Source organism: Triticum aestivum, chromosome 7D (genome assembly GCF_018294505.1).
Source record: "Triticum aestivum cultivar Chinese Spring chromosome 7D, IWGSC CS RefSeq v2.1, whole genome shotgun sequence".
Taxonomy (NCBI): domain Eukaryota; kingdom Viridiplantae; phylum Streptophyta; class Magnoliopsida; order Poales; family Poaceae; genus Triticum; species Triticum aestivum.
The window spans coordinates 639,828,242-639,854,500 of record NC_057814.1 but is presented as its reverse complement, the minus strand read 5'-3'; the positions used below and the strand labels follow the sequence as shown (position 1 = coordinate 639,854,500).

At 46.4% G+C, this 26,259-nt stretch overlaps 2 protein-coding genes and 2 non-coding genes across 4 annotated transcripts; 2 read left to right on the top strand and 2 right to left on the bottom strand.

Moving 5' to 3' along the window:
* Window positions 1-2,559: 2,559 nt before the first annotated feature.
* On the bottom strand, window positions 2,560-2,631 carry TRNAP-AGG (transfer RNA proline (anticodon AGG)). The gene has a single exon. It is a non-coding gene; the product is annotated as a tRNA-Pro (tRNA).
* A 4,208-nt stretch (window positions 2,632-6,839) lies between these two features.
* Window positions 6,840-9,832, top strand: LOC123165918 (uncharacterized). The gene is made up of 2 exons (XM_044583670.1): window positions 6,840-8,285; window positions 9,540-9,832. The coding sequence occupies exon 1, from the start codon at window positions 6,923-6,925 to the stop codon at window positions 8,276-8,278; it is 1,356 nt and encodes a 451-aa protein (XP_044439605.1). The 5' UTR covers window positions 6,840-6,922; the 3' UTR covers window positions 8,279-8,285; window positions 9,540-9,832.
* Window positions 9,833-15,707: 5,875 nt separating this feature from the next.
* On the top strand, window positions 15,708-18,429 carry LOC123165917 (uncharacterized). Its single transcript, XM_044583669.1, has 2 exons — window positions 15,708-17,128; window positions 18,079-18,429. The coding sequence occupies exon 1, from the start codon at window positions 15,778-15,780 to the stop codon at window positions 17,119-17,121; it is 1,344 nt and encodes a 447-aa protein (XP_044439604.1). The 5' UTR covers window positions 15,708-15,777; the 3' UTR covers window positions 17,122-17,128; window positions 18,079-18,429.
* Window positions 18,430-23,463: 5,034 nt separating this feature from the next.
* Window positions 23,464-23,535, bottom strand: TRNAP-AGG (transfer RNA proline (anticodon AGG)). Its single transcript has one exon. It is a non-coding gene; the product is annotated as a tRNA-Pro (tRNA).
* Between the last annotated feature and the right edge of the window lie 2,724 nt (window positions 23,536-26,259).

The window sequence follows — 26,259 nt, the reverse complement described above, 5'->3', positions numbered from 1 at the left end:
TCCGTTAATAAGAAGGATCTAGCCGGAACTCAGCCGGATCTACCATCTCACTATGGCTACGCTACCGCAGAAACCACCAAAGGCTGACATGACGTCGTTGCGTGATGGCGAGCTCTACACGTCAGAGAGGACACCGGGTCGAGGCCCTTTTAGCCTGCCAATGCTCCAAATCCAAGTAGATGGATGCAAAAGCAAGCACCCACCCAAACCGCTACCAGCAGGGAAGCCGTCGAGTCACCAGAGGATGCCGCGCCGTGCAACCAAAGGGGGTCAAGCCTCCCCCACCACAAGCTCCCACTGAATCCAGTGGATTCACGAAAAGAGGAGCCTAGGACGAGGTGAACTTGGTGCCCTCGGAGACGGCATGCTTGGCGAGCTTGCCGGGGAGGACGGCGGTAGCCATGGCCAGGCGGATGGAAGAACCCTAAACGACGAGGGGAAGGAGAGGAGGGGAGGCGAAGCGAGGTCTTACCGCCGGGGAGAAGTCCAGTATGCCGGAGGAGGTACGCTGGTGTCGAGGCATCTGGCGGTGGCGTCTTGAGGAGGAGTCAGGCGGCAGCGTGTTGCGCGGGTGGCGGCAGCGTCATCTCCTCCAAATGCTTGAGTCCCCCCTCGAGGGCTGAGATCCGCGTGGATAGGAGGGGGTCGACGGGGATCGAAGGGGATGGGCTTTGCAAACCCTGCGAAACAAATGGGTCGTCCAGCTTTCGCGAGGTTTCTCGGCCTCGCGGGGTTAATCCTCTCAAAACCCTCTCAATCCCCTTGTATCGAACGAGGCCTCAAGAGTAAACTCCTTCTGAGTTCTGACTAGTACATGTCGGTCATCCTTGAGCCAACTTAAATGTCAAATGAGTAACTTGATTGGCAGTCACATTTGGAGCCTCGGTGCTATAGTTTCATTTTTCATCTATGTTGGGGTACTATCTGTATGTACATTATAATACAACTCTAGATTGATACATTGCAGTTGAAAATTGAAGTGGAACGCTGAGCTTGAACCAACGGGGACGTTATATGATGAGAGATCTGAGTGGCACTTTATTGCTTACTAGCAAAAGAGCCCGTGCGTTGCAACGGGAGAGAAAACATAGCACACGCTCTTAACCCAACAACCATCACTCAAGACCACAATAGGTCCATCTCCTTTATTTTTGCGAGGCATCATATTTGTGTTGCCGCATATCCTCCTTCTCACCCTCGCCGGCGATGGCTTCGGTGTTCACACAAAACAACAAAAAACGTGTTTGAATATGGTTAATCCTAAGGCGTCTCTCTCTCCCTCTCTCCTCCCTCCCTCTCTCTCCCCCTCTCTCTCTCTCTCGCTTTCTCTCGCTCTCACGATGAGAAATCTGTTGTTTTCCCCTGCGACATTTTTCAGAGGTATGCATGTGTAGTTATCGATGTTTTCTTTTCCCTATATGATTATAGTGGGGTGTTTATTTGCAACCCAGATCACCGCCGGTACGAAAGAAAAACGGATATGGCGCTATAAATTATAAGTTTGCTTCCAAAACAATATTTAAAAAATATTTAACAGGTAAAATTAACATCATATTTAGATTCCACACATTTTTCTAATAAAATTTCATATATAATATGTTAAAATCGAAGTTACGGTTTAAAAGATACGGATAATTTAGAAAATCATTTGTTTGATTTAAATATATTCCAAAATAATATTTAAAAATACTTAACAGGTAAAAATAATCTCATATTCATATTCTACATATTTTTCTAATCAAATTTCATATATGACATGTTCAAATCGGAGTTACGGTTTAAAAGATATGGATGATTTAAAAAAGCATTTGTTTGACTTAAATATGATCCGCGGATGAATTCCTAAAACATCAGGGGGGGTTTCGAAAAATATAAAATAACGGTTCGGGTTTGACTTAAATCCGGACGGTGGGTTGATTTCAAAAAACATAAGGACTTTTGTGTAAAATACAAAAAAACGATTCGTTTTAACTTAAAACAAGACTGCGGGTTGAATTCTTGGAAATAGAGGGACTTTTCTGAAAAATGCCATGACGGACGACCAGTAACCCAATTTGCTTTATTATTAGGTAAAGATAAAGATTTGATGCCATTTTTTTCCCTGTCCATCTTGCTCTCTTAATTAACAAATACTGCTTAATATTGTATCCATCTGTTGTGAGGTGGATGAGTTAGTCAAAATGTATTTCCGAGTACGCAAATGAGTTGGTCAATATCTGGGACATGCAAATGCCATGTATTCAGTGTAATTTTTGTTTATCTACTCACAATCTAGTGCCACGGCGATTAACTTTTGCAACCCTCCCTTCTTGTATCGATTGCTTTTCATCAGAATAATTGTTGGTTACTAACTAGTTATATATGTTTGTGACTATGGAACGGCATTGGTGATGTGCACTGTGAAGGTGAAGCATTGGATGAAATATGAGGTGGTTTTGTTTTTGCTATATTCAGAAACTATATATGTTTTGGCATTACACGTTACTAATATTGCTGGCCAGGGCCCAGATCGATTGGTTTTCATGCCATCCATACTTCGGTGGCTACATGGAAAAAAGAGGGGCATTCCGAGAATTGAACTCGGGACCTCTCGCACCCTAAGCGAGAATCCTACCACTAGACCAAATGCCCTCCATTATTATTCCTAGGCAGTAAATATATTTTTATAAAATAAAATTCGTGATGAATTTAATAATGTATACTGTTCCAGTATTTGGTATATTCGGTCAAGCATAGAAGGATTGGTGGTTAATAGGGAGAGCATCAAGTTGGTCGACTCTGGGGCAATCTTGCATTGCTGCCCACCGTTGGTCGTGATCGGTTGTGATCCTACTTACGCGCATGGCAGGACGATGGGAGAGGAGGCATCCCTACGAGGCCCCAACTTCCAGGTGTGTTTTGGTAGATTTCGGTCAGCAAATCCTCTTGCATGGGGTCCATGTCGTTACTTTCCACCATTGGTGGATCTATATCTTCTTGCACAAACCCCATGACATGATACTATGATAGTCCATCGACGGAGGTTAGCCCCAAGGATTGGGTCTTCCTGTGTGGTTCCATCTGCAACGGATAATGAACAATTGCTATCACTGGAATGTCTGAAATACAGATTAGGGATCCAGGAACGCGCACTTCTAAATTAAATGCCGAAAGATTTGCGACGTGTGCACTGTAAAGAAAACAAAGGTCTCAGACCAGGTTCTCCCTCGGGTATGACTCTTCTTCCACTGGCGGTTCATGCAGTTAAGTAGGATCTCCCCCTCTAGGCTCTAGCAACCCTGTTGCAGTTCAGAAATGCATCTCTGGAAAAATTAAGGACAATGCCAGGGAACAAAACATAGGTTTATGGTGTATGATATGAGAATTGCACGATGTATTACTCACGTGCAATCGCACGTATATATGATATACAACGGTGGACCACGACCTCAACTATACAAGGAAACTAGGGGGTGGGCGTAATACACAATATGCACAATACATATATTTAACACCCCCCCCCCCCCCTCCCGCGCGCAGTCGAAGCGGCACCGTTGCTGACGCAAAGACTGGACAAGAACTCCTCAAATGACGCCGTAGGCAAGCCCTTGGTCATGATATCTGCAAATTATTGGGAAGTAGGAACGTGTAGAACACGAACATGGCCAAGAGCCACATGTTCCCGAACAAAATGAATATCTAACTCAATATGCTTGGACCGACGATGATGAACCGGGTTGGCGGAGAGGTAGACCGCGGAGACGTTGTCGCAGTAGACCACCGTAGCACGGTCGACAGGACATGAGAGCTCCCGAAGCAGCTGGCGAAGCCATGAGCACTCGGCGACGACGTTGGCCACAACACGATACTCAGCCTCAGCACTGGATCGAGAGACCATCGGCTGCCGCTTGGACGACCACGAGATGAGCGAGGGTCCAAGGAAGACACAGTAGCCCGAGGTGGAGCGACGAGTGTCGGAGCAGCCCGCCTAGTCAGCATCGAAGTAGGCGGTGAGGACGGTGTCGGTGGAGGCGTGAAGCGGGGCGCCGAGGTTCATAGTGCCACAAACATAGCGGAGAATCCGCTTGACAGCGGCTCAATGAATGTCCTGAGGAGCATGCATGTGGAGACCCATTTGCTGGACGGCATACTGGATCTCCGGTCGAGTCGGAATGAGGTACTGAAGAGATCCAACAATAGACCGGTAAAAGGCAGCATCCGAAGTAGGAGAACCATCCGTGACAGAGAGTTTGGCCTTCGTATCAACAGGTGTAGCGACGGGCTTGCAGTTAAGCATACCAGCATGATCCAGGAGCTCATGAGCGTACTTCCGCTGGTGAAGAAAGAAGCCATCCGGACGTCGCACCACCTCAACACTGAGGAAGTAGTGCAAAGGATCCAAGTCCTTGATGGCGAACTCAGCACGGAGACGGGCAGTGAGCTGACTGAGAAGACCAGCCATACATGCTGGCAGGATGAGGTTGTCGACATAAAGCAGCAAGTATACCGTGTCGGAGCCCTGGAGATAGACGAAGAGTGATGCGTCCAGCAAGTTGAAAACCTTGCGCACATAAAGCTTGATCAGATTGGCAAGGTCCTCCGCCTGACAGAAAGACACAAACTCAGACATCCGCTGCTTTTTTTTAGATGCTATACCTAGATTCTAGCGAGACCGAGGAGGGAAGCTTCACCTGAAGAGGCGCGAGATGGTCGGCCCAGGCGCGCGGGAGGCCATAGCCTCGTTTCTTGTTTTTAAACATTTTTTTTTGCTTTCCTTTTATATTTTTGTTTATTTGTACTTCCAAATATTCTAAATAAACATATTACAAATAATACTTTACGTAAAAGATTTAAAAAATGTTAACAAGGCAATTGAAAATTATTAAATGCGTATAGAGAAAATGTTTCTCATGTATACAAGAAATATACACACAAAAAGTACAATGTGTGAAAAATGTTGACCATGCATTTAAAAAAATGTTACTCAAGAATTTTAAATTTTTTTATATTGTATCTGAAAATGTTAATCAAGCATTTGAAAATGTTAAGTGTGTATAAAAAAATGTTGACCATGTATTAAAAAAATTAGAATTGTATTTGATAAAATGTTAATCAAGCATTTGAAATTGTTGAATGTGTATAGAAAAAATGTTGACCGTATATTAAAAATATTAACCAACCATTTGAAAATGTTAAAAGTGTGTATGGAAAAAATATTGACCATGAATTCAAATAAAAATTATCTTGTATTTTAAAATTCTAAATCAAGCTAGCATTTGAAAAATTATCCTTGGACCAACTTATATGTCAAACAAGTAACTTGGTTGACAGTTACATTTGAAACATTGGAACCTCGGTGCTAGTTACAATCTCTCATCGGTAGTTTAATCTCATTTGATATTGCTATAACTCTAAAGCCGATAATAAATACTGTCTTTAATCCCTTAACTTTTTAGATGATAATTCCTTTTTTTCACTAGTCAAACAACCCTGCTACAAGTGCTCCATTTGTACCAGTGAAAATGAAATGCACTTTATTTTGCCCCGTGCACACATGTGTACAGGAGGACCATGTGCACCGGGTGTCCAGAGAGCGAACGCTGGACCACGTGGGAACTGGGTAGGTTGATCATGGACACTTAGGTGATGGGTTTTGTAGATATTTTCAGGTGGTAGGTATAGGGTTCATGGTGTACAAGTTTAGCAAGATCTTATACTCTTCATTCAAGCATCTCGACCCCTCTTAACTATGTGTTGTTGATGAACGGCGCCTTTTCCTTTTTATGAAGAGGGGGGGCAACCATCTCCTTCAAAATAACCTTCGAGGAACCAAGGAACTGATATAAACTTTAGCAACCATCATTAGTTTTATTAACCATATTGTCATCACACCAAAACACCATTCAGGAATAAATGCACTTCCAATAGCGAACCTGGCGGCCACCACCACTACCGCCGATAAGATCCAGGCGGGCTTTCTCCTAGAGAATCTCGACTACCAACCTCACGCATCTGTCCAACGTTGGCCCGCACAACCCTACGTGATGACCATACCATCACCATAGAGAGACCACCTTTGCACCTGAACGCCAGCAACAGCAGCGGGCAGCATCGTAGACCACCCACCGCCAGGTAGCTAACGGAGGCACCGGTGCATGTCATCTGCTAATAAGCAGGATCTAGCCGGAACTCAGTCGGATTTACCATCTCACTATGGCTACGCTACCGCAGAAACCACCACCAAAGGCTGACATGATGTTGATGCGTGATGGCGAGCTCAACACGTTAGCGAGCACATCAGGTCGAGGCCCTTGTAGGCTGCCGATACTGCAACTCCAAGTAGACGGACGCAAAAGCAACCACCCACCAAAACCGCTACTAGGGAAGCCGTCGAGTCACCAGAGGACGCCGCACCGTGCAACCAAAGGGGGTCAAGCCTCCCCCACCACAAGCTCCCGCTGACGGGAACGGAAAAAAGCCCCGCCGCAGGGTCTTAGCCCAATATCGTCCCATTTGGCGACAAGGGGAGTGGTGGGGGTAGGAGTGGAGGCGACATTACGATTTAGGGTTCCGCCCGTAACGGAATGTTTTATGTCAAACTAACTTTTATGGAGCCGAGAATTAATTATGAGGCTTTAAACTACACTTTACAGTTCAAATGTGTAAGTATATTTTTAATGAGATTTCACTTTAGCGGAGATATAGTGTGTAAACAAACTTGAAATGAGTTTTTTTAATGTAAAAAGGAGGCTTTAAATTACAATTTCATTATTTCGCAAAAAGAAAACTAGTACAATTTCATTTCAAATGTTTTGAAGATTTACTAAACTAGTACAATTTTCCTGGCTTCGTAGGAGGTGTCGTACAGCCCACACTCCCCACTCGCTCACTCGTCGCTCCCAGCATCCCAAACCCTCGATCCCCTTTCTCCACCGCGGCCGCCATGGCGTCGCCGCCGCCGCCGCTGGTCTCCATCCCCATCCCCGACGACCTCCTGGAGGAGATCTTCCTCCGCCTGCCCACCCCGGACGCGGTCGCCCGCGCCTCCGCCGCCTGCACCTCCTTCCGTCGCGTCATCAAAGGCCGCGCCTTCCGCCGCCGCTTCCGCGCGCTGCACCGGCCTCCCCTCCTCGGCTTCATGGACGCAGCCGGATTCCACCCCGCCCAGGCGCCGCACCCCTCCGCTCCGCTCACCGGCGCCCTCGCCCCCTGCGCCGCCGATTTCTCCTTCGTCCCGGCCGTCGTTTCTTCTGCCTCCTACATCCCGCGAGGTGTCCAAGCCGATGGGGAAGGCCCCCGCTGGCGCCCCCGCGACGTCCGCGACGGCCGCGTCCTCCTCGATTGGGTCTCCCTCCACCCACGCGCCATGCGCATATGCTGCTACATGGAAGACGGCTACGAAGTAAGCATCCTCATGGATTTCGGTGAGCTCGCCCCGCGTGACCGCCCCACCTGGACTGAACGGGAGCGGTGCAACGCTGCCGAGTTCCACCTCGCCGTCTGTGACCCCCTGTCCAGCAGATCCGTGCTGCTTCCAACCATACCCGAGGAGCTCGCCGTCCAGCCGCAAGATTACCTTCGGGAATTCGAGCCTGTGCTCGCTCCCAACACCAGCGAGGACGGCGAGGAGGAACACTTCAAGGTGATATGCATAGCAAAATACCACACAAAGCTCGTCCTCTTTGTCTTCCCGTCCACAACTATGCAGTGGTCTATGGTCGAGCCTCCCATTTCCCCTTCTTTGGAGCACATGTCCTGTTTTGACTGCGTGCGCGGATGCTTCTACTGGACAGAGCCTTATCGATGGAGTGACCATTTGATGGTGCTGGACACACGCACCATGAGGTTTTCCACTGTCGACCTTCTCACCGGTTACCATATGGAGCTCAGAGGTCTGCCTGACCAGAGCTTTGATCGTCGGCGCCCAAATGCTGTTGTTTTGGGCCGAGAAGGAACCCTTGAGATGTTTTCTCTTGTCCGTCAACACGGATCCTTTGCCCTCTATCATACCTCTCTGCAGAATAATTCGCAGGAATGGAAGCTTGAGAAGGTCATACAGCTGCCTCGACAATATCATGACTATTCCATTTCCACAGTGGGTGCGGCTGAGGGATTCTTGTTCTTCCGAGGCACTCTAGAAGATATTCCTGTTGAGAATGTCAACGTGGATTGCTACTCAATGGAGGTCAATACATATGGAATTACCAAAGTCTGTACAAAGACGGAGAAGTACTTCAACCGCACGTGTACCCTCCCATACTTTAGCTTCCCACCGCTGTTATCGGAACCAACTATCTGATCAACTGGTAAGCCTAATTATTTCACTTTATGTTGCCATTGGGTGCATGCTTTGCTTGCTCTACTCGCATGGTTATATAGAGAATTAATTATTGTTCTATTGGGCTTGACTGCCTCGTCAAACTAGCTAGGAGAGGTAGTCAATTCATGGTTTTATTCTGCACACATATTTAATAATTGTTTGTGATTGACAAGGTTAGTGAAAAAAAGATTACATACTACTTTGGAAAGCTAATATCTTTTGCCCCATATCTTATGAGAGAAAATGGCTTTCACGCTTGCTTCTTTATATTTAGCGATCTTAGACATCTTATATTAGTTTACAGTGGGAGTACATCTTTGGTCATACTTAGCAATTTCACATCATTCATTCAACAGAACGATGGTGTTCAAAACAAGAACGTTGCACAACCTGTAAGCTGATATTTGAGTACTATTTATTTGCCATGTTGTGTTTTCAAAAGCATAGAGTTCACATGTTATGATCTGCTATTTTTATTTATTTATATTGCTTCCAAACTGCAATAAGATGGCTCTGGGTTTCTTGGGAAGCACGAATAAACAGCTTGTGCGCCTTTGTTCTTAAGCTGTGTTGTACTCTGCAATTTAGCAGATAGGAAAGATTCTCATTGCATCAACTGAGCAGTTGCTTCAAATTTCTACTCCCATGGTTATATAGAAAATTTATTACTGTTCTATTCGGCTTGACTACCTTTTCAAACTAGCTAGGACAGGTCATGGTTTGATTCTGCATGCATGTTTAACAACTGTATGTGCTTGAGAAGGTTAATTGAAAAGAGAGATTATTACACACTTGTTTGGAAAGCTAATCTTTGTTGCTCCATATCTTAGGAGATAATGGCTTTCACGCTTGCATCTTTGTGTAGTAAGTACATTGTTAGTCATACTTAGCACTTACTACATATTGTTCATTTAATTCAACGGCAATGTTCAAAAATAAGAATGTTGCATAACCAGTGAGTTGATGTTTGAAGGCCTTGAGTCTTGTATTTATGAGCACTCGATTTACCGTTATGTTTTCAAGAATAGAGATTGTTCGTCTGTTATGGTCTGCTAAGTTTTTGTGTATATTGATTCCAATCTGCAATATACTACGGCAGCTTGCGCCCCTTTGTTCTTGAGCTATATTGTACTACTCTGCCATTTAGCACATGCCTCCTTCCTAAGAAAATGGGATGGGAAAGACCCCCGTCTCATCAACTGCAGTTGCTTACAATTTCTAACTAAATACATGTATGCAGCTCTGAGCTCGCTGGCCTTGATCTTGCTTGGACCTGAACCATACATCTGGAGTAGGATGGCGGATGTTCAAGATGGTGCTGATGTAGTTTGATATGTCCGTGTTAAGTGTCATATGTATGTAAGCAGGATATGGTATCAGCAAGTTGACTTTGCCTGACAATGACGTCTAAGACTGGTATTGTTGTTTGTGTTGGAAGATTGGCTAGGCTAGTGGTGCTGACTTTGGTTATATTCTCATGTGCCAGTACTAGATTTTCTCTAGATGAGTGGATGGGTTTGTTCATCTCTAGCACTGAGCATGGATGCTTTTGTTAGCGCTCTGTGCAAACAGATGGTCCCATTACATAGAACCAGAGGCTGGTATCATGCAAACCTGATGCCTGAAAGCATCAACTTTCGGAGCATCCGAATTCCAGAAACCTTCTTTTGCAGAAATTTCAGAGCATCACGTTTATCACACAAATGCACTCAAATTTGAGGTGAATAGTCAGGTCCTATGTCGATATGCATAGAAACTCCATGTTCAAAAGGCTACAAACACAAGCACCAAGGTAGATTTGAGTCACAATGGGCACTAGATTTAGCTTGCCCACACCAGCACCAAGTAAACCAACTTCCGCAACCTTTTCTACAAACAATCAATCACTGAAGCAAAGAGCACGTTCCCTGGAGCCTTTTGCAGTCAAGTTCAAAAAACACTATCTTGACCCTTGAATAAAACCCAACATGGTATGCTACACAGCCTAACATCCAAGGCAGATTGACTCAGCCTATGTCATGGTAGTTTCGGTAGCAGGCTGCGAGTGGGATGCGCGAGCGCGAGCTACTGCCGCCTTCTCCAGCACCTTGATCCGGTTAGCCTCCATGCATGCCTTCTGCTCGTCCGACAGCTCCACTTTGCTTGGTTTGCTTCCACCCTTCTCACCTCCATCTCCAGGCTTCTCCCCCTCTTTTGGAGCCAAGGGAGCATCACTGGTCTGGGAAACATTCATACTAACCTACGAAGTCCGAAAACTAATGTGCACAAAGGCTAGAGGGAATTAGTCCCAAAACTAGTGTTTACTAACAATTTCTGTTTTTTCTTCGGGAGCTTCTATTTTATTCCCATGGAACTTAGATGTGTGTAAACTTAGAGCTAAGAACAGCTACGTCAGGTTCATCAAGGTATGGTATGAACTTAAATCAGCTTTGTTTTTGTAGGTTTCATTCAGAGAGTCCTCTCATGCAGTGGATCAACGTCGCTACTTTCCGCCAGTGGCGGTTCTATATCTTCTTGCATCAACTCCATGCCATTATTTTCCGTCGCCGGAGGTTCAGTCCCCAGGGTTGTGTGGCTCCATCTGCAACAGATAATGTATGAGCAATGCTAAGGCGTCCAACTCCATGCCATTACTCTGATTGTTAAGGCGTCCAACAATATTTTTCCAGCTTGATAGACAGTAACTGTATACACCTGTTCTTTTTCTTTACATCTGTTCGATTCACACAGATCGGAAGAGAATAGTATATATTTCTGAATTAAATAGTAGTTCACATATATTGGTTTTCATGACATTTGATCGCTAGCTACATGCTAGAAATTTCGATGTACATGTAAGAATGGTAAAACTAAATCTACTATATGTAAAGACGGTAAAAAAGAATAGAGAGAAATATAAAAATGGGGGCGTTCTGATAATTGAACTCGGAAACTCTCGCACCCTAAGCGAGAATCATACCACTAGACCAAATGCCCTTTCATGTGAAACTTTCCTAACGACGGATCTTATTCCACCAGACCAAGCGGTTCGTGGGAGATTGCATTGCAGCTAGCTAGCAAATAAATCAAGGTCTAGGAAAGAAGACGATTCCACCAGCATTGGACAGGAGTACTAAGAGCCTCGTCTCCTTGAAGAGAACAGTATCATCTCTGAATGCAATGCTACTTCACAGAGATTGATTTTCATGACATCTGAGTCGCTAGCTACATGAACCAAAAAAAAAAATTAGCTGGACTTGAACAAAATTCTACTATACATGTACATCTTTGTGCGCCCATCCATCACCTTTAATTAGATGGTTTGGAAGTATCCTTTTTCCACAGTCTAGCTTTGCAACTGGAGCATTCTTGCAATTTTTGCCCCACAATAACTAGCTTGTTGCAAGATCTGGATCCCCACGGCCTCCAGACACCCGCTCTCATGCTCCATCTCCTCGGTCGTTGGTCGCCTCTCCCCGGCCGCCCGGTGACCTCGTCTGAGCCGCCTCCCGTTGGATATACGCCGCTCCGGCGAGATCGACGCCACATTGCCTAGGCAGCCTCCGCCCCGACGTCGCTGTGTGACATTGTTGATGGACGGCGTGGAGTGGGGTCCGCAATTGATTTTTGTCTTCTTGAGCTTATGGGGTTGTAAGTTTTTCTTCTATACCATATTGGCACTAGAACCTCTCTCAATACCTCGAGCACGTGTGTCTTTTGATCTCACATTTTCTTCCACATCAAGAGTACCAATGAGATCCGAAATGGAAACTCCTGTCTTTTATGTTTCAGAGAGGTAGCAAAGTTCCTCCAGAAGGGAGGAAGCTTGGTGATAATGCCTCCGTAAACAAACTTGTCGTGTAACATATAATTGAAGTACTCAAGTTCTCTAACAAATGATTGTATCTCGTGATCTTGCTCAACCACGGAACGTTCATCAGTCATCCTGTAGCCATAAAATTGTTCCATGATATACAACTCAGTGTCGGCATCCGAGACCCCAAACATGGCCTCGAGTGCGTCCCAAAAATCTTTGCCATTATCAAATGATGCATAAACATCAACTATGTTCTCACCAAGAACACTCACGTGAGTAGCCTTAAACCGGTTATCAGTTTTCTGAAAAGCTTGTTCCTGTTGAGGATCAAGATCTCTTTTAGGTTTGCCAAGTGTGGCGTCATAACAGCTCATGGTTTGAAATTGTAAAACTGATCTCACACGCCACCCCTTATAGTGCACACCCTCAAAAATAGGAGGCCTCATGGATGTAGCAAAACCACTCGGGGTAAAGTGCTTATAATAAGGTTTTTGGACTGTTGAAAATATGATCAATTTAACAAATGATTTAATCCACAGAAATAGAAGATAAAGCATGACTATAATAACAGAGATAGAACAAATCATGCAATCTAACAGAGATTATGCAAATAGCTTCTGAAGTTGTGAATTCAAACACAACATGTTTAAAACAATAGCTAGAACAAGAAACTATAGCAAGATCTTGAACAATGGACAAATGAGCATGTACTGTGTAGCAGAGGAACCGTTCACGTTGGTGTATTCGCCCATGTCGTCAAAGAGTTTATCGACGTCGTGGAAGAAATAGTCGTTGAGAAGTGATCGTTGGTGTTTGTGGCGTCCCTGATGAAGAGTTCAATAGTCACGAAGAGCGCTCCCCAAAAAGCTTATCACCCTTCTACGCACCAACAAATCTCCTCCTCCAACTCATGAGGGGGGCACACTATCTTGAAACATGCTTGTAGCTTCTCATTTGGCAATATCTTGGTCACCATATCAAACCATTGTCGTCGGTATGGATCTCCTCAAGTTTCTGCAACTTGGAACTTAGAACATCTCGAATCCAATGATACCCCACATCAATGTGCTTGGTTCGAGAGTGATAGTTTGAATTCTTGGCAAGATGAATAACACTTTGACTGTCACAAAACAAAACCTACTTCTCTTGCTTCGTGCTGAGCTCTTGCAAGAAGTTCTTCATCCATAACACTTCCTTGCCAGCGTCAACCGCTGCTATATACTCAACTTTTGTAGTTGATGTGGAAACACATTTCTGCAGTCTTGATTGCCATGACACTACTCCCCCTGTGTAAGTCATCAGGTATCCGGATGTGGACTCCATATGATCCTTGTCAGCGGCATAATCTGCATCTGTATAGTCCTGCAATAAAGGTTCACCGCTTCCAAAGCATAAACAAGATGTAGAAGTTGCCTTGAGATACCTAAGAAGCCACTTCATAGCTCCCCAGTGAGCTTTATCTGGACTTTTCATGAACTGGAAAACTCTAACTGCATAGGCAATATGAGGTCTAGTGCATACCATGGCATACATCATACTGCCGGCAACAGATTGGTATGTTACTTTCCTCATTTCTTCTTTCTCGTTCTTGCTTTTAGGACATTGTTTGGAATTCAGTTTGTGATGGCCTGTCGGCGGAGAGATAACAGATTTTTGCATTTTTCATATAGAACCATTCAAGTACCTTCTCAATGTATCTTTTCTATGAGAGCCAAAGCAGCTTCTTTGATCCATCACGGGAGATCATCATGCCAAGTATTTGCTTAGATGGTCCTAAATCCTTCATGGCAAATGATTTACTCAATGACGTCTTGAGGAGAGCAATCCTCTTTGTGCCATTTCCAACAATCAACATATCATCAACATACAACAAACAGACTAATGAAATCACCCTCGGGGTACCTCTTCATAAAGACGCAATGATCAGGTTGTGCTTTATGGTAACCAAGTCCAGTCATAAAAGACTCAAACTTCTTGTACCACTGCCGAGGAGCTTGCTTCAAGCCATACAATCTCTTCATCATTTTGCAAACTAAGTGTTCCTTGCGTGCAATCATGAATCCCTCTGGCTGCTCCATGTATATATCCTCCTCTAGATCACCATGCAAGAATGCAGTCTTCACATCGAGTTGTCCCATGTATAGGCAATACCATACCTAGTGCATATCACCTGCTCTTGGAGGCCTCCCATCTCGTGTCCCTTCGTATGGGCCAAGATAAGACCATATGCAACCCACTCCGACATGCGCCGTGACGTCAATCCTCCTGCCAATGGCGGCGGCTCCTATTTGGCACGTAGGTCGCTGCAGATAGACCACGGGCGTACCCCGTCTCAGCGATGGTATTGGTAGGGGCCAGCCCATTTTCCGGGTTTCATCTCACCTGGTTTTGGGAAGGTTCTAGACCCTTCCTGAACAGATGTTTTTTCCTTTGGGTTTTTCTTTTTCTTTTCTTTTTTTTCTTTAGCCTTCTTTTCTTATTCTTTTTTCTTTCTTCTTCTGTTTTCATTTTTCTTTTAGAATTCGTGAACATTTTTTAAATAATGACCAGTTTGTGAAAACATCATGAAATCTGGGAACTTTTTTTAAAAATTGATCATTTTTTGAATATCGTGAACATTTTCTACAAATCCACAAACAATTTTGAAACTTTGAACCTCTTTCCGAATTGGCAACACTTTTCTAAAACTCGTGAACATTTTTATGATTTTTTTTAAAATATTTTGAAAAAATTATGAACATTTCCTGAATTCGCGGACATTTTTTCAAACTGGCGAACATTTCTTGAATACGCGAACATTTTTGTCCTGAACATTTTATATGAAATCGTGAACATTGTTTGAATATGCGGACATGTTTTCTAATTCTTGATGATTTTTAAAATTGATGAACATTTTTTCAGAATCGTGATCATTTTTTCAGAATCGTGAACATTTTTTTGAAGTTCTTGACCAATTTTGAAATATGTTAACATTTTTTTAATCCACTAACATTTCAGATTTCTTGAACATATTTTTTCGCAATTCATAATTTTTTGAAATTTTAGAACCTTTTTGTAATCCCGAATTATTTTAACAAAAAATAAAAAAATGGAAAATGAAAAAGGAGAAGTAAAGAAAAAAAAGGGCGTCGAGGCCTGCAAATGGGCCGGGCCAATTGGCGTGTCGGGGAAGGGAGGGTGCGCGTTCGCACGATCCCTGGCCCGAACCGGACCAAAAAGTGGGTCCCGCCATTGGCATCGGCCTCTCCTGATGCATCCCCCTCCTCAATCTCTGGGAAGGCTGGCCGCAGCGAGAGCTCCCATGCCCAAGAAAACAAGTGCTCGGCGACAAAGCCCTCGAGCACCTCCAAAGCCTGCTCAGCAGATCCGTGAGCATAACGGCACCAAATCTGCTTCTCCATGTACCCGGATTGATTCCAAAAGGTAAAACATTCACATGTACATGATGATGTGCATTAAGATTAACATATGAATTTAGCCCCTTTTATATATCCCACGGCTGAAATTTAACACACAGATTTATGGAGCTCAATTTTGATTTCCAAACATTTTTGAAGCTTAATTCCATGGAGCTAAATGGGTTCGTAGAGCTCACTGTCCCACTCACTACCTCACTGGTCGCTCCCACTAGGCCACTACCCCCAACCCTAACCCCCGATCCCCTTCTCCCAGCACCGCCGCCATGGCCACGCCGCCGCCGCCGACCATCCCCGACGAGCTCCTGGAGGAGATCTTCATCCGCCTGCCCACCCCGGACGCGCTCGCCCGCGCTTCCGCCGCCTGCACATCCTTCCGCTGCGTCATCAAAGGTCGCGCCTTCCGCCGCCGCTTCCGCACGCTGCATCGCCCTCCCCTCCTCGGCTTCATGGACGTGGGCGGATTCTACCCCGCCCAGGCGCCGCACCCCTCGGCCCCGGTCGCCGGCGCCCTCGCCCCCTGCGCCGCGGATTTCTCCTTCGTCCCGGCCGTCGTCTCTTCTTCCTCCTACTTCGTGCCGCCGGGCGTCCAAGACGACGGTGAAGGTCCTCGCTGGCGCCCCCGCGACGTCCGCGACGGCCGCGTTCTCCTCGACTGGAGATCCTTCTACCCCCGTTCGGTCCTGAGGTGGAGCTACCCGGAAGACGGCTCCAGAGTAAGCATCCTCATGGACTCCAGGGAGCTCGGTGACGAAGAACGCTGTGACCGCCCGACGTGGACCAAACGGGAGCGGTGCAACGCTGCCGACTTCCACCTCGCCGTCTGTGACCCCTTATCCAGCAGATACGTGTTGCTTCCAACCATACCTGAGGACCTTGCCGCCCAGCCGCAGGATCGCCTCCATGGATTCGAGCCCGTGCTTGCTCCCAACACCAGGGACGACGGCGAGGAAGAGCCCTTCAAGGTGATATGCATAGCAAGATACATGACGAAGCTTGTCCTCTTTGTGCTCCCGTCCGCAACTATGCAATGGTCTATGGTCGAGCCTCCCATTTCACCTTCGTTGGAACGCATGTCCTGTTTTGACTGCGTGCGCTGCTGCTTCTACTGGACAAAGCCTTATGGCTGGAGTGACCATTTGATGGTGCTGGACACCCGCACTTTGAGGTTTTCCACTGTCGACCTTCTCACCGGCTACCATGTGGAGCTCAGCGATCTGCCTGACGAGTGCTTTGCCCATCGACACCCAATGGCTGTTGTGATGGGCCGGGAAGGCGCCCTTGAGATGTTTTCCCTTGCAAGTCAACACGGATCCTTTGCCCTCTACCATACCTCTCTGAAGAATAATTCACATCAATGGAAGCTAGAGAAGATCATACAGCTTCCTGGGCAGTACCATTCCATTTGCACAATCGGTGCAGCTGAGGGATTCTTGTTCTTCCGAGGCGCTCCCGAAGGTATTCATATCGGGAATGTGGATTGCTACTCAATGGAGGTCAAGACTTATGAAATTACCAAAGTCTGCACAAAGATGGAGAATACCTTCAATCCCAGACGTGCCCTCCCATACTTTAGCTTCCCACCGCTGTTATCAGAACCAACTATCTGATCAACTGGTAAGCCTAATTATTTCATTTTCTGTTGGCATTGGGTGCATACTTTGCTTGTTCTACTCGCATGGTTATATAGAGAATTAATTATTGTTCTACTGCAGTTGATGGTTTTAAGCTGATGTTTGAGTGCTCTTTATTTTTACCTTGTTGTTTTTTCAAGAGCATAGAGTTCACATGTTATGGTCTACTATTTTTTTATTTATCTTGCTTCACTGCAATAAGATGCCTCTAGGATTATTTGGAAGCACAAATAAGCTTTTGCGCCTTTCATCTTAAGCTATATTTTACTCTGTAATTTTGCAGATAGGAAATATTCCCATTGCATCAACCGCAGTTGCTTCAGAATTCTACTCCCATGGTTATATAGAAAGTTAATTATTGTTCTATTGGGCTTGACTACCTTGTCAAACTAGCTAGGACAGTTAGTCAATTCATGGTTTTATTTTGCGTGCATGCTTAACTCCCATGTATGTGATTGAGAATGCTAACTAAAAAGAAAGATTACACACTAGTTTCGGCAGCTAGTTTTTATTGCTCCATATCTTAGGAGTGAAAATGGCTTTCGCGCTTGCAACTTTATGTAGGAGTACATCGTTAGTCATACTTAGCACTTACTACACATTATTCATTCAATTGAATGAAGATGTTCAAAACAAGAATGTTGCATAACCTGTAAGTTGATGTTTGAAGGCTCTGAATCTAATATTTGTGAGCACTCCTTATTTACCATGTTCTGTTTCCAAGGAAAGATAGGATTCACCTGTTATGGTCTGCCAATTTTTGTGTATATTGCTTCCAAACTGCAAAATGAGCAGCTTGGGCGCCTTTGTTCCTAAGTTATGGTGTACTCCGCGGTTTAGCACATGCCTCCTTCCTAAGAAATTGGGATAGGGAAATTTCCTATTGCATCAACTGCAGTTGCTTCAGTTTTCTAACTAAATACACGTCTGCAGATCTGAGCTCGCTTGCTAGTTGTTTTGGTCTTGCTTGGGCTATATACACCTGGAGTTGGATGGCGGATGTTCAAGATTGTGCTGATGTGGTTTGATATGTCTGCATTAGTATGAATGTAAGCAGGATATGGTGTCAGCAAGTTGAGTTTGAACAACACTGAGGTCTAAGACTCCGGTTTATATTATGTACTGATGTTTGTGCTGGAAGACTTCTGTTTATGTTCCCCCCTTTTAATCCATGTCCTTAGTCTAGATGAACACTGAATGTAAGCAGGATATGCTGTCAGCAAGTTGATGCTTTTATCTGCATGAGTGAATGAATTTGTTAATTTCTCTGATTAGGATGCTTCTGATGAGTTCATCTGTGACCCCTTGCAATTTCTGGATGTTTTGTGCAAATGATGGCTGGCTGTAATAGAGATGGATATCATACAAGCATCAATTTTCAGAGCTTCAGGTTTCTCACATAGTTGCATCAGGTCCTCTATCAATATTCTCGGAAATTCCAGAAACCTTCCTTTCCATGTTCAAAAGGCTGAAAACAGGAGCCATAAAAAGGCGTTTGATACACCCATGAATTTACCAGCTATTCGACCTTGACCACTATTACAATACACCCACAAATTTGCCAGCTATTCTAAATTGTCCAGACTTTTCTAGCAACTTATACAAACTTATCTACTAGCACCTACCTCATAAGTTCGCAAAAATATTCAAACTGACCCACAAAGTCCAAAGTCTAATGTGCACAGAGTGTAGATGCGTGAGCTTTTTTTTTTTTTACTTTTCATGGATGCGATGACTCACATGAAACTCAGCTAATCCATGAGATTTAAATGACCGTTTTAGTGCATGCTATTTCAATTGTTTCCGGGTGAACTCTTTAAGGACAACATCACTCAAGGGCATTGTTCTTGTCTAGCAGCCATACGCATAAGTTGGTATTCTTATGTGGATAGATAGTAGTATAAGTTGGAAACTTATGACTAGTACATGAAAATTTCCATCGGTATTGTTGTGAGGTGGATTTTTTTTTAGAAAAGGAGGATGACCCCCGGCCTCTGCATCTGGGCGATGCATACGGCCACTTTATTAATTATTCTCACAAGACCTTACAAAGCCATACAACAGCAAGACTAAAGCCACCGTCTAAGCAACAACTGTCGCTACACAAATCCAATTGATGAAGGGGTGCAGATAGTCTGGGCCTAATACCAAACAGACATCGCAGCCAAACCTAAACATCTAAGACATGAGGTCCCAACCAGGACGCCTGCCGGTGGGGCACCTACCAGTCCGGCGCACTCCTCAACCAAGACGCCTGCCGGGTATGAGGCCGCCGCAGCCACCTGCCACCAATCCATCTTCAGAGCTGTACTGTTGCATGTACCGTGCCAGGTCTCTCTGCCATCGACGCCACCACGACGCCCGACAGCGTCGTCCTCCTGCGCGAGTCCATCCTCCCACAGCGAACTCCGAATCTGCACTACGCCACGCCGTCAAGATCCGTCGCCATCAGTGTGTAGGATGAATCACCGCTCCACCAAAGAATCCGTCCTCTGGTCCTCGATCACGTGTGTACCTTCAAGAATGACGCCCCCCAAGGGAGGAACGACACCAGAGCGCCGCCGTCATCCGATCATCCGATCTAGGGTTTCCCCCGGAGGTAGCAGAGAGTGGCCTTGAACTTCTCCACGGCGATGCCTTCAAGAAGGGAACGACGCAGATAGCGCCGCCACCGCCGGCCTTTGCAGATGCCGAAGGCAAGTTTTCACCCAGATCAGTTCGAAGGGATCCAACTCTCGTGCACGGCCGCCGTCACCACCAGCACCACCAGGCAGAACCATGGAGCACCTGCAGATCAGCGAGCCGCCGGCACCACCGCATCCAGATCGCCGGCCACGCCGGGCCGCCGCCACCCCCCGCGTCGTCCGGGTCAGAGACGGAGCCGCCGACCGCGCACAGGGACCACCGCCGCCTGCACACGCCGGAGCGCCGCCGAGAGCCCAGCGCCCGCCACCGCTTGCCGAGGGTCACCGCCGCGCACAACCAGCCAGCCGACCACCTCCGGCGGAGGAGGAGGCCACCACCGCCACACTCGGGGCCGGAGACCCCGGCTTCCTCGTGCTGCGGGACTAGCCCAGGAACCCGCAAACTGACGTCGGATGTTGAGATGCAGCCGGTACAACAACCTGGGTGGCTGCCCGTCTGAACGACCTAGATCGGGTGCGTCCACCGCCGCCGCCACCCGCTGCCCTTGACCGTCCGCCATCGCAGTTGCAGATCCTGGCCGCCGCGTCCCTGCGGCACTGCCGTTGAACGGGCGGTGCGGAACGCCGCCGCCTCGATCCGATCTATGGCGGAGGAGATCCACCGCCGCTGCCACGCCACACGGGCTTTGCCCGGCGACGCCTCCGGCAGCGGCGGCGGGAGAGAGGAGCTTGGTGTGGAGGACGCCTTGAGCCGGCCGGCAGGGGCTGCCCCGGTGCGACCCGGCGTGGCCGCACGGGAGCCGGGGTCGGGCAGTACTATGTTAGTGAGCTCTGGAAAGTGCTATGAACTGCTATTCTGGTCCAGGTCCAGCCTTTCAGGGCTCTTGTAAGGTGGATGTGGAGTACCAAAATGAGTTAGTCAATTTCTGAGCACATATGAATGCCCTGTATTTGCGAGTTTGGTGCAATTTTTTGCTTATCTACTGCTAATCTGTTACCGAAGCAAGTAACTTTTTCCCACGGTAGTTTCTGAATCTAAACTGTCCTATAATCCCTTCCTTCTGTTTCAATTGCTTTTCATCAAAATACTGGCTAATTATGTTCGTGGCTAGGCAATGGCATTGTTGATGGACTGACGGGCATTGGGAAAGGTACCTTTATAAGCTTATTTGATGGGGGCCTTTTTCCTCTGTCCATCTTGCTCTCTACTCCTTCCGATCCATATTAATTGTCGCTGATTTAGCATAAAGTTGTATCAAATCAGCGGCAATTAGTATGGATCGGAGGGAGTAATAACTACTGCTTGTATGGATCTATCGATCTATTGTAAGTCTGTCAATGACATATTCATGGCATGCGTATTGCTGTGAAGTGGACGAGCATGCCATTTTGTGGAGTACCAAAACGAGTTAGTGCTGTCCATTCGCGAGTTCAATGCATTTATGTTTAGCTATTCCAAAATCTTGTACAGAAGGAGTAAATTGCACAAAACCACCAGTTTGAAGGTTAGGTTTGCGAAAAACACTACAATACATTTTTTTTGCAGAAAACATCATGTCTACAGTAATCTTTTTCAAATAACACTGATCGGCGGATTTGCCTCGGCTGAGCATGTTTATGACAAATGGGGCCCGCCAGTCAGGCTGATGTGGCACCAATTTCTAACACCGTTAAGTTGAACCGTTTTACTGGACATGGGGCCCACTTGTCAGCATTTCATCCTGATTTCTCTCTCCCCCCCGAGCCAGCAACATCCAGCAGCGCCGCCGCCGCCCATCACTATTGCCCCTGAGCTCCACGAAATTCACCGCCGTTAACCAGCCCTCACCCAGATCCGGCAAGAATCGAGTCGCCGCCCTCTTTGTACCTCGGTTTCGTGCTCCTCCGCCGCGAGCGACGGCCGCGAGCGACGGCGGGACTTGGATGAGGTCGGTGACCCCGGCGATGCACGGCGTCCTTGGCACGTGGCGGAAGGCCGCCCCTCGGCTGGGGGCGGGACTGGCGGCGTCCTCTGCCTCCCCCTCGGTGCGGCAACAGCGACGGCGGCCCTTGCCTCGGCTGGGGTCGGGACGGGCGACGGCAACCGAGCCGCCGGCGACTTCCGCACTCAGATCCATTCTCCCCGCTCCAATCGAGCTGGTGCCGCTGCCTCTGCGTTCGAGCCGCCATCGACGTAGGAGCTGCAGCAGCCAGTGAGCAGGGTGGTCGCCGTGGCTGATGAAGGAGACGACGACTCCCTGCTCGAGCACCACGGTGGCTCTGGTTCGGAGGAGGTCGCCGTCAAGATGCACGAGACAAAGCAACCATGTCGGTGGCCAGCCCACTGCTCCCTCCCCTTGTCAGATCGGCCGGGTTGTGCCATACGGCTCGGCGCGTGGTGGCGTCGGGCGCACGTCGGTGTGGGCCTCCGGGCATGCGCCGTTGACCACGGGGGCAGGACGGGCGGCAGCGAGCTGGTGAAGATAAGGCGAGAACCAGATTTTTTTATTTTTTGTTTCAGTGACAGGTGGACCCCACAGGGCTCCACACAAGAGGATAACGTCCCAAACATCGCCGTTACATGTGAGATGTTAAGCGGTGCCACATCAGCCTGACTGACGGGCCCCATCTGTCATAAACATACTCAACAGAGGCAAATCCGCCGATCAGTGTTATTTGCAAAAAGAATACGGTAGACATGGTGTTTTTTGCAAAAAAATGTAACATAGTGTTTTTTGCAAACCTAGCCTTCAAAGTGGTGGTTTCGTGCAATTTACTCGTACAGAAGCATAGCCTTTCTAAGTCGAAAAGTAAGTACGCACCTGCTGCGGCTCATCTAAACTGTCTTCCGATTGTAATCCCTTTCCTTTTATTTTTGTATCAGTCGCTTTTCATCAAACTACGCATTGGTTATTGACAAGTTATATAGTATGTTTGTGCCTAGGTGACGGCATTGGTGATGGTCACGGTGAAGGTGAAGCATTTGAATGATATATAAGGTGTTTTTCTTTTCTAATGAGATATACATCCCTGGTTGCTATGCCGTTGTGTGTGACTGTGGTTTTGCTTGATGATTTCTTCTTCTTCTTCTTCTTCTTCTTCTTCTTCTCATGGAATGTATGCATTAATTAATTAGCTTTTGCTGTGATTCATAAGGCGTTCACCCTATTTTTCCAGCTAGATTCAGAAACCATATATGCATGCTTTGGCACTAGACATGAATAATATTGTTGGTCATTCTGCGTTGTGGAAGGATTAATTACTGCCACATGATCGAGCCCCGATCGATGCTTATGAAGATCGTGTGGTCGTTTATTTATTTACTCTTTTATCAGACTGATGTTTAACTGTGCTCTAAGTCAAAGTGACTCACTTGATGCGACGGGGGAGGCCCTTGAAAAGTTGAATTTTTATTTAAACAAGAAAAAAGTTGAATTTTGTGTGGGAGCTAGCTGTCTTGACAGACCGCAGCCATGCCGGTGCCGGCCGCCTTGGTTCGTCGGAGATCGCAGTGGGTAAACTAAGCTCCAAGGAAGAAGATGATTCCGACACTGGACTATATCTCTGAATGCAACGCTACTTCACACAGATTGATTTTCATGACATCCATAATTCGCTAGCTAGCTACTGTACATGAAAGATATCCTGCTATACGTGTAAAAATGGTAAAAAAAAAATAAAAGAGAAAAAAATGGGGGCATTCCGAGAATTGAACTCGGGACCTCTCGCACCCTAAGCGAGAATCATACCACTAGACCAAATGCCCTTGACTTTTTCCAGAAGCTTATAGTTAGTTTATTTATTTTGTTTATCTTTTTGGATGGATCGGCTCGCGCGTCCCGCAGGGGCTTAAACAAGTGGAGTATGTTAGCTAATAATCTAGCGTGACAAGTAGTTTCAGTTAGAGCTGCCGCTTCGGCTTAGCACTTTCAGTTAGCAGGGTTTTCGGTTTCAGTTAAGGTAGTGCCTGAGGACGCGGTATATGTGATCCCGAGGCCATAGCTCGCGACGCGCGCGCGCCGCGCCCCTGATCGTTGGGATGGCACGATCCAGTAGAGGGGGTCGTCCTCGATCCGTTTTTCCCGTTCATCAGTGAATAAAGAGAGAAGAAAACGCAGCAGTTCAGTGCGCTGCACAAAAATTATTGCCTGTTGTCTCCCTTCACTTCTCGCCATTGACAGGAGCTCGGAGCTTCGGTGATAACAGAGTACTTACTAATTAACAACTAGTTGTTCTTACCCGTCAAAAAAAACAAGTAGCTGTTCTTGATTAATCAAGTAGGGATCTGAATCTGAGACGGGGTACGTCCATCCCGCATCCACATCGATCCATCTCTATCGTCGAATGCCAATGCCTCCATAGCTGTTTGATCAAATCGAATCTGATACAATCAGTGGCCGTAAGATCTACCAGAGCCCTTGGCCTTCTCGTTTGTTGGAGCTTGCATGCAGCAGGAGTGGAGCCTATGCTATTTTCCTGAAAGGAGCCTACTGGGTGGGGTCGAATCAACCGTCGGCCGGTGCCGGCGCCGGGTAGAGGATCTGACCTATAAGGATGCATGCTATGAGGTGAGTGTGTCCACGCTGCAGCGTGTGGCGGAGCCTGAGGGCAGCAGGAATGGAGGCGTTGCTATAGCTAGTTCCCCAACAAGAACTGTTGGGGTTGAATCGGTTGTGCTGTGGCCCCCGCCGTTGTTCTTGAGATGTTGGTTGGATGATGGTTGTTTGGACCGTTGTTTTATTTATAAAGCGGGGCAAAAGCCTATTTCTAGAGAGGGGTTGAATTGGTCGGCGATGAGTTAGCCGCATGTGAGAGGATGGAAAGGGGATTATTTTCCTTTCTAATTCGAAGAGTGTGTATTCGTTGTACCACTATACCAGTGTATCCACTATCTACACCATTATTTTCCTTTCTAATTCGATGAGTGCGTATTTGCTGTACTACTATACCAGTGTATCCACTGACTCGTTTGAGCGTGTATTTGTCCGGACGTTTGATGGGGGCTTACAGGATGGGATGTGTTGCAGCAAGACTGAAAACTATGGGGTCTGGTGCTCGGTGGCGGCTGCGAGGGTTTGTAATGGAGACCTAACGGATAGTTGACGATGGATGTAACAACCCAAGTACACAACAACACTGACAGCCGGGAAACACGAAGGCTCGGATTTATTAGGTGAACTCAAACGAGTCAAATAAAGCAGCCGTTTAGTGACAAATATTGGTCAATTTTTTGTCTCTGGGACACAATATCACAGGCGGGTCATTTTTAGACTGGTCTGGAATGAGAATTCTGTCGGGCCACAATTTTTTTATCATCGATGCGCCTGAGCCGGCGGGCGGTCAGTGATAATGCTCACCACTGACGCGTGGTCAGTGGCCCATCAATGATGAGTGGTTAGTGCTTTCGAATCTACACTAGTGAGAAGTTGTGTCAGCTTGGTATCTTGGAAGTGCTCATATGGGTTAGGGTGTGTGTGTCCAAAAGGGTGAGTGTATGTGTGTTGTTGGATATCTCGCACTTTTACTATCAAAGTCAACCTTTTGTATTTGTTTACTATGTCCTTTTGTAGCGCACAAAGCATGGCAACTTATCTTGTTTTGTTTATCTCATCTTAGTCAATCACAACGGATCAAACATGGAAACTTTTTGATAGATGAAATGGATTCTTTCTTTTTCATGTACTTTTTGGCCTTGTTTTTTTGTTATCCGGTTGGTGAAAGGCTTCCAAAACATATTAATATGAGAGTTAGTGAAATAGGACAACAATGCAACATTCACGAGCTCAATATGGGGCTTTTACATTGTCACTCTCTGAGTTGGCAGGGGTTGATTGATTTAAGGGGGGAGATTGGGCCCCACACCCACCTGAAAATCAGGGGGCAGGTTTAATTAAATGGAAGCAGCCCATAAAAGCATGTAAACAGCCGTGCGTTTAGCATTTTTGGGATTTGAGCCTGTTCATTTTTTATTTTTCCTTTGACCTTTTTGTTCCTTCCAGCGATGTGGTTTTTGTTCAAGTAATTTTTTTTACTACTTTGGTACAAAATTAGTGTATTTATGGGCCTCACCGATAGGAGCAAGGCTTGTGTTCGGCCCATTCATTTGGATGGCTTGATGGGCTTTGAAGGATGGCATTGCGACGCGTGAAGTTTACGGGCACATCGTGGGGAAATCATTAGCATGCGTACGATATGTCTCGCTCCCGTGATATCGGGAGCGATATCGGGGGAACGGTCATGCGCTATCGCGCCCAATTTGGTAGGTTTAAATGGACGCCAAATTTACAGATGGGCACAATTAAAGTCGGGCCAAAGATCTGCTAGATATTCGATCGCGTTCACAAGTACTAAATAAGGCAATCTTCTCCGCACCTGTCACAGTAAACTCTTACCAAATCAAGGTAACCCCTCCATTATAAATCCACCCCCTCCTCCCTCACCGAAACCAGCAACTTTCTTTTCCTTTGTTGGTTTTATCCTCTTGCCAACA